General features: G+C 28.5%; 1 protein-coding gene across 1 annotated transcript; it reads right to left on the reverse strand.

Annotated features, from left to right (window-relative positions):
- Positions 1-4,700: 4,700 nt before the first annotated feature.
- LOC132940425 (tigger transposable element-derived protein 4-like) lies at positions 4,701-10,493 on the reverse strand. Its single transcript, XM_061008034.1, has 3 exons — positions 10,468-10,493; positions 5,573-6,891; positions 4,701-4,906 (listed from the first exon to the last, which is right to left on the reverse strand). The coding sequence occupies exons 1-3, from the start codon at positions 10,491-10,493 to the stop codon at positions 4,701-4,703; spliced, it is 1,551 nt and encodes a 516-aa protein (XP_060864017.1).
- Between the last annotated feature and the right edge of the window lie 10,064 nt (positions 10,494-20,557).

Consider the following 20,557-nt stretch of genomic DNA (forward strand, 5'->3'; position numbering starts at 1 on the left):
AATAGATTTTTTTCACCTACCTAAACATTATATTTAATATTTCTATATATTATTTTAATTTAATCATTTTTGAAAAAAAAAAACAGAAGAAATTATTGATATCATAATTAACAATTTGGTCTTTTTTTAGGAATACAAATTATTGCTATCTTGTGTCAACACAAATAACACGACACCCAGCATATACAACTTAAATTAGTAAGTACTCATATCATAATAATTGATGGTGTATTCATTTTATTTATTTACAGTTATAAGGATTTATATATTTGTTTCCACACAACAATATTGCTTTGGAAAATGTATTGGTGTATAAATATGGTATGGAGTGAAATGTCATGAACTAACAACTTGAGATCAAAAGCTATGATGAAGATCTTTTCTGACTTCTACAATGAATGGATTGTTTATCTGAATATCTTTTTTTTTATATATATAAAGTAAATTATTCTTCTCATACATTAAATATAAATTAAATACCTGAGTAAAACACAAAATGCTGTCCCACTTTGAATCAGACTGCGGACTGTCAGTTATACATGAATAAATTAAATTTAAAGTCAAATAATATATTAAATGCATTACTGGTGTGGTTACAAATTGTGTTTTGAAGCTGTGTTCAAAAATAAAGTAACTTAAGTAATTTAATTCTATTTTGATATGCAATTTGTAGCATGCTTTAACTCTATAGTCTAATAATTTCTATATATTTTAATTTCATAATTTCTTACACAATAAACAGAAGAAATCATCAATTGCGTAATTAACAATTCTGTCTTCTTTAGGGATGCAATTAATGGCTATCCAGCGACAACACCGAGAACACGACACCCATTCTACTTATTCATCATCCGGTTGACAACGGTGATTATCTGAGTTCCAGCTACAGTATAAACATATGTTTGTCATGTCTTCGGAATTCTCAAATAGATAGGTCTTTAAGGGGGTTGGAGCATAGCATATTTTAAGGAGTAATATTTAGGCAGAATATATTACATGTATATTTGAACGGTGTCATTGTGTGAGTAGTGAATGAATATTATTGTGTGTAATGCTTTATCTGGGCAATTATCGCGTTGTCTTACAACCGCGCACCGCCTACCTATCAGCTGCAATATGCGGGTATTCTCAGAACTTATTTATTACGATGATAATAACCAAAATAAACTATGTTTATTATTTATACATATTTTATCTCCGTGTATTCAAAAGGTTATAATGATGTTTCAATATAATACTAATTGCATATCAAAAAATTAAAACACAGCATCTATCTTTAGCGAAAAAAAATGTCTACAAAAAAAAAGGGGGGGGGGGGAAGCCGTATAATATTACTTAAAAAAAAAAATATTTATCAAGTTTCAACTGTCAACTATAGTAAGCAAGACGTAAATTTCATATAGACCAGAATGAATTCGTTTTTGAAAAAACATTGTATTTGCATACCAATTTTCCTAAAATTATCTGTAATTTTTCGGTAAAAGTATGAACTATTTGTATGAAATACCTTGTATTAAATTGTCTAGCCATACAAATTAACTGTTGTTTTGACGAAATTTGAACTTTAAATGCTTATAAAAAATAACCATGATGCCTATATGTGTCGTTAATATTTTTCCTATAATAAAAACTTATGTATTACATTTTTAAGCTTTTTGACCGGATAAATAATTGTTTATTGACATTTATAGAAAAAAAATTGAAACTAATCAAATACAATTCGAGTGAGGATGGTATAACCAAGCTAGTTACCAAACAATTTTAATAAATTTTCATTTTTTTTTTCTCCAATTACTTTAAAAATCACTGAGCATTTTCAAATTTGTCCCGCTAAAAGTACCAACTAGATCCAATTTGCTCCTAAAAACATACATTGGGCATCGAAACTTATGATCAGAGCATTTTTTCTACCAGAAAAGTTGAAAAGTTACAAAAATTTTAAAATACCTTGAATAAACGTCTGAAATTATTAAACTGGACAAAACATAAATGAAATTGTAACTAATTTCCAAGGCCCCCCCCCCCCCCCCATTGAAAAATCCTGCGTACGCCACTGCACTATATAATATAATATTATTTTTATTTAAATTAATATTGAAAGATTACTGGGCCTCACTGAGAAAAACTCGTGTGGAGATCCAGGGTTATCTTAGATTACAAATAATTCTTATTGTTTTAGGTACATATTACATCTTTAAAAGAAAAATAAGGAGTTTTTCATAAATAATTTCAGTAATATTACAAGCGTTAAATATAAAAGCATGTAGCCTGTCTTTCAGCCACATTCCGAACAATGGCCTATTTGTTAGTTAATATAGCCTATTCTTTCTTATCTTATCTATGTTCACACACACCCACCCAAACGACGACTAACCAGATGCTAGAAGCATTTATTCGTCTCTAATCTATTTGTAAGGCTCACGTCCGGTTTACAAATTCAGTTATTCCTGTGCCACGCCCGAATTTCAATGATCACGCAAAATATTATTTTTTCTCTGCGTTCGTTAATGTAAACCTTTATAATATATATAATACATATTATATTCGTAATAGGTACGTAGTTTATAATATTATATTATTATCTAATATCAATACACTGATAAGTATAAAAAATAAAATTGTATACCTACACTCAACAAAAAATAACGATAAATAAAATAAAAATAGATCAATTTAATAAAATATTTATTGATAATGACTAAAATAATATTGGTGGGTATGGAATTGATGAATTTTTTGATAAATATTGTATTATTATTATAAAGATTTTTATTTCAATAAAAAAAATATTTTATAAAAATAATAAATAATTTATAAAATCAACGTTTATTTTATCATTTTTTAACAAACCAGTAATCGATTAATAAAAACTTTTTGTCATCTTAATAAAATTATTATTATATTGAATAATGATATTTATCAAAATAAGAAATATCATTTTAAAATTAATAGTTATTTTATTCTCTACAATAAAATAATTTATTGATTTAAATATAACAATTTGTTACCTATATAAAATTATTATCAGGCTAATAACTAAAATGAATATTATCCATTATTTATTAAAAAAAATGTATATATATATATATATATATATTATAAATAACATCTATTCATAATATGTACATAATCATAAGAAAATATATAAACAAACAAAATATATAAAGAATTATAAATCATAATTATTTTTAACTTAACTTCAACTTTTTAACTCGTTAATGCCCAGCCCTTGATTATATTATAATAATATAAAATATATTATAATATACGTGGATGTACCAAGTACGAATTTATCGTAATATTGGTCATAGTTTTCGCGGAAGAAATGTGCGTTATATCTGCTTATTGCATATTAGCTTCAAGCTTATAGAACCCCCCTATGGGCTATGGTCCATCATAATACTATATATTAATTTATTATATTTAAATAGGTGCCCTTATTGGCGTACCTACCTATTTTTATAATATAGTTATATTATTTGCATCGTACTGTGTGATCAAAAGTAAAAATTCTCAGTAGTTTTCAAAAGCACCGGGAAAAACTAAAATAAATTAAGGAAAAACGGTAATTCTTACGCGAAATTGATAATGGCTGTAGTATGAAGTATATGATATTTTCACTGAATATTTATACCTTAGCATTGTATTAGCATTTTCCTTACACGATACAATTTTCAAAATGTTTAACTTGTTTTGAGCTGTTTACGGACATTTTTAGTTTTCAATTTTTTCTATAAATATTAATAAAATGTTGTTAGTAAAAAACATAATATAAGGCTCTTATTATATTGTTACAATAGCTGTTGAAAAATATTAAAAATACATAAGTCACAATTTTCTTTTTTATAAGCATTTAAAGTTCGTATTTTGACACAATACGTAAAAATGACGAAAATTTGAAAATTATTTTAAGTTATAAATTCGTAAAATTGTTCTTTTTAAATCTAGGATTTGAAAATTTAGTATAAGATTGCTCATAAGTTTGTCTTCCTTTATCAAAAAAAAAAAAAAAATGTCTACAAGAAAGTCAAATTAAATTTTTGTGAGTGTTTGAAGTATAGATACTTGATTTTAGCAAAGTTTTTGTGACTATTAAATTTCAGTGATGCTGATTAGGGTTAGGTTAGGTTAGGGGGGGTGTGGGAGGCTTTGCACCCTACGGTGTATTTTACACTTTGGTTTTCTAGGACTCTAGCCCCTGTAACTATTCAATCCTAGTTACGCCCATTTAAGTACAACCGAGTAGTTACCTACCTTTATCCCTTTTATCATATCTATAATACTTATAAATTGGTATTCTATTTATGTATTGTTATCAGCTATCACGTTTTCAATTTACGTTCGTATGATATTTAATGATAGCGAGCAAAAATATGATTGTCATAATATCCTACAATTGATTATTCAACAGTGTCTAACAAATAGAGATGAACCTGTGTAGCACAAAAATTATGTCCCAACAATTAGTTCCGCTGCTGGCGTGACTTGGCAGTGCAACTACAAACTTTCATACCTGTGAAAATTTTGAAAAGTTTGAAAGTTGTCCAACAATGTCCAACAAATCAAGCTGGACATTTTTTATAAGGGTGAAATTTTGGTAACGTTAAGTTGTGCTGTTGGCAGCACAAAAGTTTCAAAAGCTCTACTGGCTAAAATAATGCCCAACAAATTTTCAGAGTGGTCCAACAATGTCCAACAAATCAAGCTGGACATTTTTTATAGGGGTGAAATTTCGCTAACGTAAAGTTGTGCTGTTGGAGTATAGATGGCAGCACAAAAGTGTCTAAAGCTCTACCAACAGAAATAAAGTCCAACAAAGTCTGGGGGTAATTCAACAATGTCCAACAAGTTACCAACAAGTTTGTTGGGTGTATTGCATATGTGCCTGTCATAGTTGTGCTGCTAACTTTATAAGGGTTGTAAATTACGTTATATAAATTCAATATTTTATATGAAAAAAATATTTTACTGTTTTTGAGCAAACGAAGTGCACGAGATTATAAGAATAGAAAATAGTTTTTTTGTTCTATTTTAATAGGTATTTTAAATTTAATGGGCTAATTTTAACACAAGTATATTTTATAATTTTAAAGTACAAAATGTAATTGTCTTTTTTTTACAATGTTCATTCAAAATTTCTTGTGGCAAGAGAGCTTTTAAATTGTAGAAATATGACATAATGACAATAATCGTCCATATAACTCGCCAATCTCTGGAGTCTGGACAGAAATTAAATAGTACGTATTACCTAGCTATATGGTCCTAAATTAACTACAGTAAAACTCGCTTAAGACGCTCTTTAAGGGACCAGCTCTCTAAAACGTCTTATGCGGGAAAGCGTCTTATGCGGGAATGAAACAAAATGATGTGGTTGAAATATCGAGTTTATTTTTTTATTATTAAACATAATTTAATGAGAAATACACTTAAAAATTAATTATAATTACGATATACATACATACTTATATTTTTGTGCTACTGAATTTAATTTAAAAAAATATTATTATTACATACATATTTTATTATTGTTTATTAAAAAAATGATCTATTTTTGATTGTTTAAGGTTCTGACAATGTGTTTCAGCAAGAAAGTTTTCAATTTTATTAAGACAACCTAACATTTCTTCGGAATTTTCAACACAGAATAATACTTTCCGAATTTCCGATAAATGTTGCAAACCAGTAGTTATTGTAGGAGTAGATACTGGAAAGTCTTGATCTTCTTCTTCTTGATCGTCGTCTTCTTTCTCATTGTCCACTAAGTTCGTATCAGCGATTATTTCATCTAAAGTCCGAGTGCTACTGGTTACGAGTTCATCATCTACTGTTGCATAATCAGCAAAATTTTGCAGAAGCTGAAAGTCCTCTTCTTTTAAAGGTGAGCTATCAGCCTGTTCAGAGTTGTTCAACATACCAAATGCAGCTTTCCGAAAACAGTTTATTATTACATCTGGTTTAATTTCATCCCAAGCGGCACTAACGTAATGTATGGAGTCCAAAACGTTAACTTTAGTTGAAATTTGGTTGGTACTCTCCATGTCTCTCAAGTACCGCTGAACTAACTTTTTTCGGTACTTTTGTTTTATCACTTTAATGATACCCTGATCTAGGGGTTGTAACTTAGATGTAGTATTTGGTGGAAAGAAAACAAGTTTTATATTGGTAGTAGGGATATCTTTAGGGTGAGCCGGACAATTGTCGACGAATAGAATAATTTTTCTCTTTTGTTTACCGAAAAATGCATCTAGCTGTTGAATCCAGTTTATGAATAGTATTCCTGTCATCCAAGCACGACTTTGAGCAAGGTATTCACATGGAAACGTACGAACATTTTTGAAACAGCGAGGAGACCTACTTTTTCCAATGACGACCAACTTCAATTTATGGGTTCCGGTAGAATTTGTACATACTAAAACCGTGAGACGTTCCTTGCTCAACTTTCCACCATGGCATGTCTCATTTTTAAAAACAAAAGACTTATCTGGCATAAGCTTAAAAAACAATCCGAATTCATCAGCGTTGTATACATCGTCAGGAGCATAGTCACGCAGTAATGAAGGCAACACGTTATTTTTCCATGAAGCTATATCATCATTATTAACAGATTCAGCCTCACCTGATATTTGCCGGTACACAATGCTATGCCTACTCCGAAATCTATCCAGCCAACCAGTCGATCCACTAAATTCGGTTAAGTTGAGACGTGCGGCAATCTCCATCGCCTTTTCCGTGATTATACCTCCATTTATTGGATAATTTAAACTACGAGCTTGTTGAAACCACTCCAATAAAATATTTTCCAACTCTTCATACTTCCCGTGTTTTAATTTTTGTCGTTTGCTGCCACCTAACAAGCTGCTTTGTTCTATTTCATGTCTGTTTTTCAATGGGCTAATTTTAACACAAGTATATTTTATAATTTTAAAGTACAAAATGTAATTGTCTTTTTTTTACAATGTTCATTCAAAATTTCTTGTGGCAAGAGAGCATTTTTTAAATTGTAGATATATGACATTATAACAATAATCGTCCATATCACTCGCCAATATCTGGACAAAAATTAAATAGTACGTAGGTAAATATGGTCCTAAATTCACTTATTGTCGGCCAGTTAACGCCGCGCAAATTACATTAATATTTTATACTATTTTTAAAAATAATATATTCCTTACGGCTCACATCAGATCAATGAGCTATTATTATTAATTACTAATTTATTATATATTTATTTAGTACTTATATACATAATAAATATCATCTATTTATTGAAAAAATATGATTTGTACTTGTAGTCGCCGCCGTCGTTTAGTAGCGAAATACAAACATGAAGTAAATGATTCTAAGACAATTGCCTTGTTTACAAAGCAAAAATTCAGATAGATTAATAATAGCTACTCATAGAAATAGTTTATTGGAGAATGATGTGCGTCGTCAATTTCTTCCAATATTTCGAGGAATAATGATGTTTATCTAATAAGGGTATTTTATACAGTAGTAATAGGCCTACCTGTTACATACAATGCAAGGAAAATTTAGTTACATAAATGTATTACAATAATAAATAACAAATAATTTTTGAATTACAGAGTTCCTTCGTGATGGAGTCTACCAGAAATAAATGCAAGCTCACCGTGACAGCCAAACAACTTTGGGAATTAAACATACGTGTGACTCGCACAAAGCCTTTGGACACTACTTCAAAATTATTGAATAGCCTCCATGGCGATTTGGGTTTTGACAAACCAGGTGTGATTTTCTTTATATTCCGCTTATCAGCTTATCTATAATATTATATAGGTACATAGTTTTAAATTTTAATCATGAAGAAGGCTGCAGCCGGTTTTGTCAAAAGTCAAAACTATTGTAGATTTGACCAATCTAAACATTAATTTTGTTTGTTATAATGTTTTTCAATATATTTAAATTCCGTATCATAAAATAAACCTTAAGGGGGCTAGAGGGGGCTTCAGTCAATGAAAAAAAAGTGACTTTTAGACCAATAAGCTAGACAAAACTGGAAGAATTCGGTTTGACAGATTTTAATTTTGAAAACGGATTGTGATTGATCAACAAGTTTACTAAGGAATGATCGTGACGATTTTGAATATTCCAATTATTATTAGTGTCATAATCAGGGCTTGCAAACGTTATATTTGACAAAAAACTATTGAAATTTGTAAACGTAATTATAACGGAAAGCGATATTCAAGAATATATTTTAAATACCGCAAAACAAAACAAAACGATTAACAAAATGTATTATATATCATTAAACAAAACATAATGCAAAATGTAATTTATAGAATATCACTAAACGAAAAATAACGCAAAACGTAATTTATAGAATATCATTCAACGAAAAATTACGGAGAACGACATAATTTTAAATCTATTTATTTAAAAGGTAAGGTTTATTGGTATTGTAGAAACATTTATTTCGTGCAAACATTCTAAGAATTGATTATACTAGGTATATTCCGTATCCGGGAATAACTACCGCATTAGTTATTATTTTTAAATTGAATAGGTATTAACACTATTTTAAATAACGATAAACGCAAAACATGTATATAACTATTTAGTTCTAAATAACGATAAACGCAAAACTTAGATAACGTTTTAATTCTGAATAACGTTAAACGAAAAAGTTGAATAACGTTTTAATTCAAAATAACGATAAACGCATACATTGTGTAACGTTTTAAATGTAAATAACATAAGACGGATTTTTTTTTTCAAATGCAAGCCTTGGTCATAATGAATAATATAAATACAAAATATCTTATATATTCGATATTTTAATTCTTGGATATCACAGCTGAAAAAAAAAATTCAAAATCGCCTCGATCATTCCCTAGCAAACTTGTTGATCAATCATAATCCGTTTTCAAAATTAAAATCTGTCAAACCAAATTCTTCGAGTTAATTCTAGCTTATTGGTCTAAACGTCACTTTTTTTCATCGGCTGCAGCCCCCTAAAGACATAAGATAATATTCTTCATGTACAATATCAATGATAATATCTGAAGTTTGATCAACAATTTTAATATTATGTAGTTATAATAGTTTTAATGCATGTAGCACTAATGTAAGCTGACGGACTAGATTATATGAAATTAAAATGATAAAAAAATGTTGAAAAAATTCCAAAAGTAGAGTAGGTAGCCTTAATCTTAATAAAAACTTTAAAGGAAAGTAATATTAATTTTTTATGAGGATTTGAATTTAACAGTTTTACGATAGGATATTAATGGTAAATTAACGAATTCCATCAATCGATTTTTTCAATTTATCAATTGATATTATACAATTCTAATAAACGAATTAACTCTTGAAATGTTCATCAAATGTTTATAAAAGCATTTTTTTTTTTTATATTATTTAGTTTGATATTACAATGACATGCCCGACAACTACTGTAAAGCAGAACGCTGTTTCCACTTTTCCACATTTTTGTTAGATTGGATGCAGTTTATTTTGAATAGTATTCTATATAGGTACTAGATATTCTTAATATTATCATGTATTCTAAATATACCTACATAGTACATACCTACTTATTATGGATAATTAATATGTAATTAAAGAACATATTTTATTTAGTACTTATATAATTCTATATAAAAGTATAACACTTTTTTATGGAATTATGTTTATAAATAACTTTTGGAATATATCGATAAATCGTCATAATCTAGTTAATTTGTGTGTGAAATATTAAAAACACATTTTGAGGACAATTTTAATATTTAAGTATGAAATTATCATATTATCTAACTACTATAACCTAACCTACGTAGGTACCCCAGTTGGTACTTGAGTAGACATACCTAACTTATATGGCTATATTATTACAAAATATATTTGAAAAAAATCTAGGTAGAAACCCATTTCAACTCTAAGCAATTTTGAATTTTTACAACTTAATAGGTTTTCCGCAAACTAAGTTTTATAATCTGCCCTCAAAAAGTTATTAAGTGTACTCACGTCTTATAACAATACGTAACGCCTGGCGGATAGCCAAAATAACAACAATACAGTGGTACCCACTTATCCGCCTTTTTTATATTGTATTAGATAACATATTTTGGTTCGCTATAGGTTATTAACTAATAACCATGGTCCTCCAAAGTTTAGTATAAATTCAGGAGTGGATTGGGCCACCGGGAATTCAGGAGTTTTTCCGGTGGGCCGCTTCTTCAAATAACTGTGTACCTATATACTATAGATACTACTATGTGTGCGCAGTAAATTTTCTTATCAAACACAAAAATCAGTGTCATACTGTCGTGTACGGAATTTGACGAATTTTGGACCACTACAATTGAGTGGGGTTCTAATAGTGTCTGTGAGAGTAGAATATATATTTTCAAAGTTCCGATTAAAAACCACGTCACAAGTTTGTCCCCCCGAAAACATATGGGTTGCTGACCTATAACATTTTAGGCCTTGGATATTATATTATACCAAGTATCTATTTCTGGTTCAAACATGTTTAAAAAATAGATTATCAAGCACCAACCATTACCGAAATCGTCGAATTTATTGTCTAAACGTAATATCAATAAATAACGTATTATAATAACATTAATGAGTATCTTAAGATGTACTAGCAATTTACAATTTTAAAATACTCATAACTCACTTTAAAACTAAAATATAATAAAAAGCTAATGAGATGCCCTAGATAATAATTTTACCTTTAAATGTTATAAGAAGTCAATTCATTCTAATCTTTAAACTAACGGGTAATATATAATATGATCAAATAAATAATTATAATATTTACTAGGTATTTAAAACGTTAAACGTTAAGTCTGACTGTAAAGCACAGCGCTGTCCCCACTTTTCCACCTTTTTGTTAGATTGGGTGCAGTTTATTTTGAATAGTATTCTATTTACTAGGTACTCTTAATATAATCATGTATTCTAAATATACCTACATAGTACATACCTAGTTATTATGGATAATTAATATGTAATTAAAGAACATATTTTATTTAGTACTTATATAATTCTATATAAAAGTATAACACTTATTTATGGAATTATGTTTATAAATAACTTTTGGAATATATCGGTAAATCGTCATAATCTATTTAATTTGCGTGTAAAATATTAAAAAAACATTTTGAGGACAATTTTAATATTTAAGTATGAAATTATCATATTATCTAACTACTAAAACCTAACCTACGTAGGTACCCCATGATCGTGACGATTTTGAATATTCCAATTATTATTAGTGTCATAATCAGGGCATGCAAACGTTATATTTGACAAAAAACTATTGAAATTTGTAAACGTAATTATAACGGAAAGCGATATTCAAAAATATATTTTAAATACCGAAAAACAAAACATAACGATTAACAAAATGTATTATATATCATTAAACAAAACATAATGCAAAATGTAATTTATAGAATATCACTAAACGAAAAATAACGCAAAACGTAATTTATAGAATATCATTCAACGAAAAATTACGGAGAACGACATAATTTTAAATCTATTTATTTAAAAGGTAAGGTTTATTGGTATTGTAGAAACATTTATTTCGTGCAAACATTCTAAGAATTGATTATACTAGGTATATTCCGTATCCGGGAATAACTACCGCATTAGTTATTATTTTTAAATTGAATAGGTATTAACACTATTTTAAATAACGATAAACGCAAAACATGTTTATAACTATTTAGTTCTAAATAACGATAAACGCAAAACTTGGATAACGTTTTAATTCTGAATAACGTTAAACGAAAAAGTTGAATAACGTTTTAATTCAAAATAACGATAAACGCATACATTGTGTAACGTTTTAAATGTAAATAACATAAGACGGATTTTTTTTTCAAATGCAAGCCTTGGTCATAATGAATAATATAAATACAAAATATCTTATATATTCGATATTTTAATTCTTGGATATCACAGCTGAAAAAAAAAATTCAAAATCGCCTCGATCATTCCCTAGCAAACTTGTTGATCAATCATAATCCGTTTTCAAAATTAAAATCTGTCAAACCAAATTCTTCGAGTTAATTCTAGCTTATTGGTCTAAACGTCACTTTTTTTCATCGGCTGCAGCCCCCTAAAGACATAAGATAATATTCTTCATGTACAATATCAATGATAATATCTGAAGTTTGATCAACAATTTTAATATTATGTAGTTATAATAGTTTTAATGCATGTAGCACTAATGTAAGCTGACGGACTAGATTATATGAAATTAAAATGATAAAAAAATGTTGAAAAAATTCCAAAAGTAGAGTAGGTAGCCTTAATCTTAATAAAAACTTTAAAGGAAAGTAATATTAATTTTTTATGAGGATTTGAATTTAACAGTTTTACGATAGGATATTAATGGTAAATTAACGAATTCCATCAATCGATTTTTTCAATTTATCAATTGATATTATACAATTCTAATAAACGAATTAACTCTTGAAATGTTCATCAAATGTTTATAAAAGCATTTTTTTTTTTTTATATTATTTAGTTTGATATTACAATGACATGCCCGACAACTACTGTAAAGCAGAACGCTGTTCCCACTTTTCCACCTTTTTGTTAGATTGGATGCAGTTTATTTTGAATAGTATTCTATATAGGTACTAGATATTCTTAATATTATCATGTATTCTAAATATACCTACATAGTACATACCTACTTATTATGGATAGTTAATATGTAATTAAAGAACATATTTTATTTAGTACTTATATAATTCTATATAAAAGTATAACACTTATTTATGGAATTATGTTTATAAATAACTTTTGGAATATATCGGTAAATCGTCATAATCTATTTAATTTGCGTGTAAAATATTAAAAACACATTTTGAGGACAATTTTAATATTTAAGTATGAAATTATCATATTATCTAACTACTATAACCTAACCTACGTAGGTACCCCTTGAGTAGACATACCTAACCTATATGGCTATATTATTACAAAATATATTTGAAAAAAATCTATGTAAAAACCCAATTCAACTCTAAGCAATTTTGAATTTTTACAACTTAATAGGTTTTCCGCAAACTAAGTTTTATAATCTGCCCTCAAAAAGTTATTAAGTGTACTCACGTCTTATAACAATACGTAACGCCTGGCGGATAGCCAAAATAACAACAATACAGCGGTACCCACTTATCCGCCTTTTTTATATTGTATTAGATAGCATACCTTTACATTTATTTTTAGTTACATGCTATAAATTTATAATTTTCTTTTGTTTCAATTTTTAGTTTGAATTAAATTTGAAGTTGAAACTTAGGAATACTTAGCTTATTATTTTTTTTACTATACAAAAAATATACAAGGTGTATCTTATGTCATTGTACGCAAGTTTTTTTTTAACAATAATTATGGATCGATGATATGGAATTTCGTTAAAACAAAAAAAGACGGGTGTTTCTTTATTTTTAACAAGCAATTTTCAAATTTTTTAAGCACGTGGTTGTACCAATAATATAATCGACTTTATTTGTTCAAATGTTAACCACCATATTTTTTTATGGATTCCGGTAAAGCTTTTTTTCTGAACAATTTGACAGTCAAATGATCAATTTTGGTTCGCTATAGGTTATTAACTAATAACTATGGTCCTCTAAAGTTTAGTATAAATTCAGGAGTGGATTGGGCCACCGGGAATTCAAGAGTTTTTCCGGTGGGCCGCTTCTTTAAATAACTATGTACCTATATACTATATATTATACTACTATGTGTGCGCAGTAAATTTTCTTATCAAACACAAAAATCGTAACATTAGTAATTTTAATTATTCACTTTTATTGTGTTATATATAAGTACTTGAACTATAACAAATGTGTAAACATAAACTGTTCAAAAATAAAAATAAATTTAAAATTGATGTATATATTATACATAACACAAAATACGCGATGATTATAACACAAAAATCGTAACATTAGTAATTTTAATTATTCACTTTTATTGTGTTATATATAAGTACTTGAACTATAACAAATGTGTAAACATAAACTGTTCAAAAATAAAAATAAATTTAAAATTGATGTATATATTATACTACAATACAGTATTACAAAGGATAATGGGTTCAAAAAAAAAATGTAGTTATGTTGACTAAAATTCACTATTTGGTTTATCTCTCTCTAATCCACCCCTGAGTATAATATACATTAATACTTTTAACTGAAATACCTCATTTACAAGAGCTAAATTATTTTTTCTTATAACTACCTTTTTATATACTCAAATAATAATCTAAAAAAATAAAACAAAAAAAATTGTTGGCAAACATTGTTCATTATTTATAGTAATATTTCGTGATATAAAATTGAGAACAATTTTATTTTATAATAATTATAAATATTAATTTACCTACCTACTTAAGTGATTTTTTGTTTACAAAACTGTATTGGACGCGTTAAAAAAATATATTTTGGGGATAAAGATGGGCCCCCAATGGACCGTGCCCCCCTTGGCCCCCTTAATCCAGGATTGCAGACTGTTGTCAACTGTTGTACAGAAAGCAAACACACACACTATATACGATACAAGATAATCGGTAATCATCGTCTGGTGAGTGTTTCTTCGAAAAGCGATCATCGCGTATTTTGATAACATATTATATAATATTATAATCACCCGCCTTAACCATCGCCGCATGCAGCATTGCTTAAATGCGATGACGGATGACAGAAATAGACGGTTTATCTATTTTCCACTGTATATATTATGCATGAAATAATATTATTATAGTGTTATAAGTATGCGTGTAGCGTGTTATGTTATGAGCCGTTCATTAGGTTTTTATCTTGTACCGACTGCTGATTCTAGCAGCCTCGCTATACTTTTAAGAATCCGCTCCATAACCCATTACAAAAATATTGAGTTAAAACAGTATTAACGTTTATACAATTTATTTAATTTTCCTTTCCTCGTCTTAAAGAAATTAATTTAATTCAGGTGAAAATAAATTCCATTTTGCCGACTGAAAATCAAATATTGCCGAGTGGGGGGTGTAACACTCCCCATGACACCCCCCTCACCCCTCGGGTCGTCCCTGATTATGACTATACTACTATTTGTGAAACATTTTTTCAGAAACATTACACAATCTACTGCATTTTATTTTACTTCGCCATACTGCCATCGAAAAGGTGTAACAAAAAATTGCTAACAACTTGGAAATTATTGGCAATCACTTGGTTACAATAAGTGGAGAATGGTCTGGTCGTAAACTTGTTGAATTACTGAAAGTTGGAGGTTGTTTACAACGCTTATTACCTTTGACGACAATGGAACATTATCTTGTATTTGTCAATATGTTAAAAAATGTTGAGCATAAACAAAAGTTGGTGAGTAAAATATAATTTTAATATTATAAAAATATGTTTGACCAACATTCAGTTAACTGGTTTTATTTATTTATAATTCATAATTCTAATTCGTATATTAATACTAGCTGATCCCGTGCACTTCGTTGCCCGTTTAATGTACCAACTCTATATGACTCAAACTTTGTTCAATTCGTTATTTAATATTCGGTGTATGGTGTTCAAAATTTATCTTAACTTTTCTGTGGCCTGGAATAAAAATTTTGATTCGCAACAGTATACGAGTATTATCAGGTAGGCAATATACCTGCGGTAGATCGCGGACCCCGTGCTGTTTGTACGTAATTGTATGATTTAACTCTAAAGTATCAAAGTTATACCAAGTTTGTCGTTTTTACTTAATTCCACCTACGGTGGATTAATATAATCAATTATTACAAAATCCTAACCTAACCTAACCGTACTAAGATCCGATGAATAAAAAAAACCAAATTTAACCATTTTTAAATTAGCCTATTTTCGTCCCAGAGGTCTAATCTACACACAAACATTCATTTATATATAATATATAATATAATATATTATATATATATTGACAAAAAATAATAATAAAAATCAACAAACATGCCCGATTAACCAATAGCAACCAGTATATAATACACTATTATTATTATTTTAATCTGCAACAATAAACTAAATTTTTATTTCATTATTTAGTTTATTTTTTTCTGGACAGATGTCACCACTGTTGTTTTTTGACATCCAGATTTCCTACTTTTCCGGTAATACTTTTTCGTTTAAAAAAAATCGGGAATATATGATAAGTATTTCTAGAGTTTAGCCTGTACAGAGATTTTTATTTCACATTTATATAGTTAGATTTATGAAAATTAAATTATTGTATTGTTGATGAATTATAAAGTACGCTATTGAACACTCATGCTTGTACCTTGTTGTAGATTGTACACTTGCATTCGGTATAGTATCAAAGATCCAATCGATAGAAATAGGCACAGTGATTTCCAGTTACAAGACATCATTATTACTAAACAATTATTAATGGAGTTCACTTTCAAAGGCACCAAAACTAAGCCAGCATTTTTTGAAAGTGTTTTATAAAAAAATATTGGACGGTAAAATCATTGTCTATAGCATACTTATGTCAACAAAAAAATTCATAAACTGATTTTTGTATTATAAATGTTATAGAAATTACAGCAGGACTTCGGAAATCTAAAGTAATGCCTGGAGAATTACACAAAACTGTCAAACTTGGAAAAACATGCAAAGAGGGATTATGAAATCATGGTGAAAAAGTATTCAAACATAAATGCTGAATGTAAGTAATTAATGTAACTATAATTGTGAGTACAATAGGTAATAATATGTGATTTAATATTTATGTTATAAAATAGATTATTATTTCTAATTGTTTTATTTTTAACAAACATTACAGTAGGTAGTATAAAGTAACTATAGTATTATTACTCAAATTATTTTCTCGTTTAAATACATTTATAAAGTTCCTATAAGGTGCAATAAAAATCAATACAGTTCTTATTTTTACTAATTATTAGTATATTGTAATTTATTGTATAATAATATGTTTGTTAAATGTAACACATGTGATACACTATACACAAAAATGGTACTACAGCATCATGATATGTTATATTATTATGCTTTTTATATAGCTACCTAGCAAGAAGAATATTATTACAGAATAGTATTATTAAAAACAAATATGATCTTACTTTTATTTTATTTATTATACAGGATGTATCAAAATCTACATCTCATTTCAAAAATTTATATTTATTTTAAAAATGAAAATATAAGGGTGAAATAAAGAAAAATATATTCTTAAAATAGGTAAGTTTTATTAATCAGTCAAGCATTAATAAATGTTTTATTAATACATGGGTTGCTAACTTGCGACTAACTGTTGCCGAACTATATCAGTTGGTAATCGGATGAAGACTTTTGAAACACCTTGTATAATTACCTAACCTATAACCACGATTCGTTATTACGATTTAAGATATATCATACGTATACAGATATTTTCAGGGGTATATTTAGAAATGCCTTAAGGGGGTGGGGGAATGGGGAGGGTACAGGCCCCGTGTGCCCCCCCCCCACCAGCCCCATAAATATGCCACTGGCACTGTTCAGACACAAGTCCATATTTATTTATTTATATCCTGGCACCAGTCCAGGACCAATAAATATAACTACTGACACTAACTGAAAACCAATATTTCTACCCGGGAGGCCGGTATGCCTCCGGTGAATTTCCTGGGTCAGGTATCAGGTACCGGTTGTATGCCCCGCAGATCCCCGTGTCCCTCAGATCCCAAAGTCTACTATAAAGCGTGAGGAGGGTTGATGACCATCGCACTCTGGCAGGCCAAGCGGTCGTCATCTATCACAGGGGACTGGACATGCACAGCCCTACCTGCAGACGTCGCCAGGTGGCTGGGAAGGACGATCCCAACATACCACATGACGCAGGCACTAACGACGAAAACGGTCAGTCAGCCTATGATAGGAGCCTATGAAATAAGTATATTTGATGATATTATTGTGAATAAAGTAATTTATATATAACCTATTTACGTGGAGCCTTGTTTTAAATTTTCAATCCTTAGCCATAAAAGTTAAACATTTTATACATTTTTAACTACAAAATAATTCGTAAATTATAAATTTGATAAATGTTGTCAAAATTTGAACTTTAAATGCTTATAAAAAAAAATTGTGCCTATGTATTTTTAATATTTTTTTAATACTATTAGAATGATATATCAGGAGCCTTATATTAAATTTTCACGCTTTTTTACCCAGGAAATAAATTTTTATTGATATTTATAGAAAAAAAAACAAAAAAAATTGAAAACTGACAATGTCCGCAAACAGCTCAAAATAAGTCAAAATATTTTGTAAATTTTATGGTCTATAGAAAATGCTAATATAAACATTAAGTCAAAATTTCATGTCCCTACGGTCATTTGTTTTAGAGTTACACCAAAAACCAAAATCGATTTTCTCGAAAACAGATTTTGCGTAAAGATTCCAGTTTTTCCTTAATTTTTCTTTTGTTTTTCACATCGCTTTTGAAAACTACTGGGAAATTTTTTCATATGACCCCCCAAAGTACCAACTAGATTCACTTTCCTATCAGAAAAGTTACTGTTGAAGAAAATCCAAGCACTTTTACTGTCCTAAAAGGTGATAAAAGACACAAAAATTAAAAAAAAATTAAAAATTAAAAAAAAAACGCACATCATTGTAAAATCAATACATCTATCGCTTCGCTCAGAATCTAAAATGTAAAGATGTTTGAATTGGTTTACAAGTTTACTTTGCATTGGTCGAAGCACTTTTTAAATTGCATTTAGCAATATTTTGATGAGAATAAATATTTTTAATTTTATAAATTTGTCCATTTTAGATTCTGAGCGAAGCGATGAATGTATTGATTTTACAATGATGTGTTTTTTTTTAAATTTTTTTTTTAATTTTTGTGTCTGTCATCACCTTTTAGGACAGTAAAATGTATAAAATGTTTAGCTTTTATGGCTAAGGATTGAAAATTTAAAACAAGGCTCCACGTAAATAGGTTCTATATAAATTACTTTATTCATAATAATATCATGAAATATACTTATTTCATAGGCTCCTATCATAGGTTGACTGACCGTTTTCGCTCAGAATCGTTTTTCTTATACAATGATATTATATCATTGAATTCAAATTTAACACCATCTATTACAGTGACCCACTTGTAACCTACTGTACAGCAGAGCGACATACACTTATCCACCTTCTTAATATTAAATATATTAAAAAAATATTAAAAATATGCTTCGACCAATGCAAAGTTAACTTGTATATCAATTCAAACTTTATCTTTACATTTGTTTAATCGAACTACTAGAAGTACCTTCATTTTTGTCAGGCGTATAGCTATTTTTCCTATGTTCCACGTGTGTTATACAAAGACCGAAAACCACCGCTTCCAATCCCCTTAAAAGGACGTCACACCTGCATGTGTTGTCTCCGTCTTACAAATGTACAACATAGCAAAAACTCTTTGGTGCGGGATAACTTTTATCTTTCTGTGTTTGTAGTAGTGGCTCCAACATTTCTGAACATATAGGGTAGACAATTATCTATGCAACTGCGTGCCTATATTTTAGATAACATAAATACAACAAAAGTTATTTGCTTCTAAATATTTGGTTTTTTGTTTTTTTTTAATTTGCTTATAAAAAATAATTGGAATGTGCTATTAAAAAAACACGCTGTTGCACAGATAAAGTTCTTCTTGACATGTTGTGAAAATTTGGTAGTTCTACAACAAATATGGTGAGAGAAAACAGTTTTCAAAACAGTTTTTGCTATGTTGTACATTTATAAGACTGAGACAACATATGTGGGTGTGACATCCTCTTAATATAATAGTAATTAAATAGTAATAAAAATAAAAAATGTATAAAATGTTTAACTTGTATAGCTAAAGATTGAAAATTTAAAATAAGGGTGCACGGAAGTAGTAAATTCTGTAACCAAAAATTTATAAAAATAAACATCAACACAGTTTTTTTTAGTTATTTTAAGTTAAAATTTGGACGAAATTACATATTAAATAACCAAGAATAACGATTTTAGTTATTTTTTTGTAATTTTATAATATTACTTCAACTTAACAGCTAGCGTATTAATAATAAGTTATAACAATATTAATATAATATAAAATATTCTAGACCGACAAACCGTCTCCGCTCAGAATAGTTTTTTGTTTAAAATTATATATATCATTAAATTCAAATTGAACACTTATATTACAGTGACCCATTTGTAACCTACTGCACAGCATTTACCCACATTTTTTTAGATTCTGAGCGAAGCGATGAATGTATTGATTTTACAATGATGTGTGTTTATTTTTATTTTTATTTTTTTGTTTTTTTTTTATTTTTATTTTTTTGTTTTTTTTTTATTTTTATTTTTGTGTCTGTCATCATCTTTTAGGACAGTAAAAGTGCTTGGATTTTCTTCGATAGTAACTTTTCTGATAGGAAAGTGAATCTAGTTGGTACTTGGGGGGGTCAAAAGTAAAAATTTCTCAGTAGTTTTCACAAGCGACGTGAAAAACAAAAGAAAAATTAAGGAAAAACGGGAATTTTTACGCAAAATCTGTTTTTGAGAAAATC

Source organism: Metopolophium dirhodum, chromosome 1 (genome assembly GCF_019925205.1).
Source record: "Metopolophium dirhodum isolate CAU chromosome 1, ASM1992520v1, whole genome shotgun sequence".
NCBI classification, from domain to species: domain Eukaryota; kingdom Metazoa; phylum Arthropoda; class Insecta; order Hemiptera; family Aphididae; genus Metopolophium; species Metopolophium dirhodum.

What these genes read in the sequence shown, in the direction of transcription:
- LOC132940425 (XM_061008034.1), bottom strand. Translation starts at nt 10,493, where the DNA reads ATGTTTGAACCAGAAATAGATACTTG. An exon ending in GAACCAGAAATAGATACTTG is followed by an intron (nt 6,892 to 10,467) that starts GTATAATATAAT and finishes TGTTAAAATTAG; the next exon opens with CCCATTGAAAAACAGACATG. An exon ending in CTTTCTTGCTGAAACACATT is followed by an intron (nt 4,907 to 5,572) that starts GTCAGAACCTTA and finishes ACCCTTATAAAG; the next exon opens with TTAGCAGCACAACTATGACA.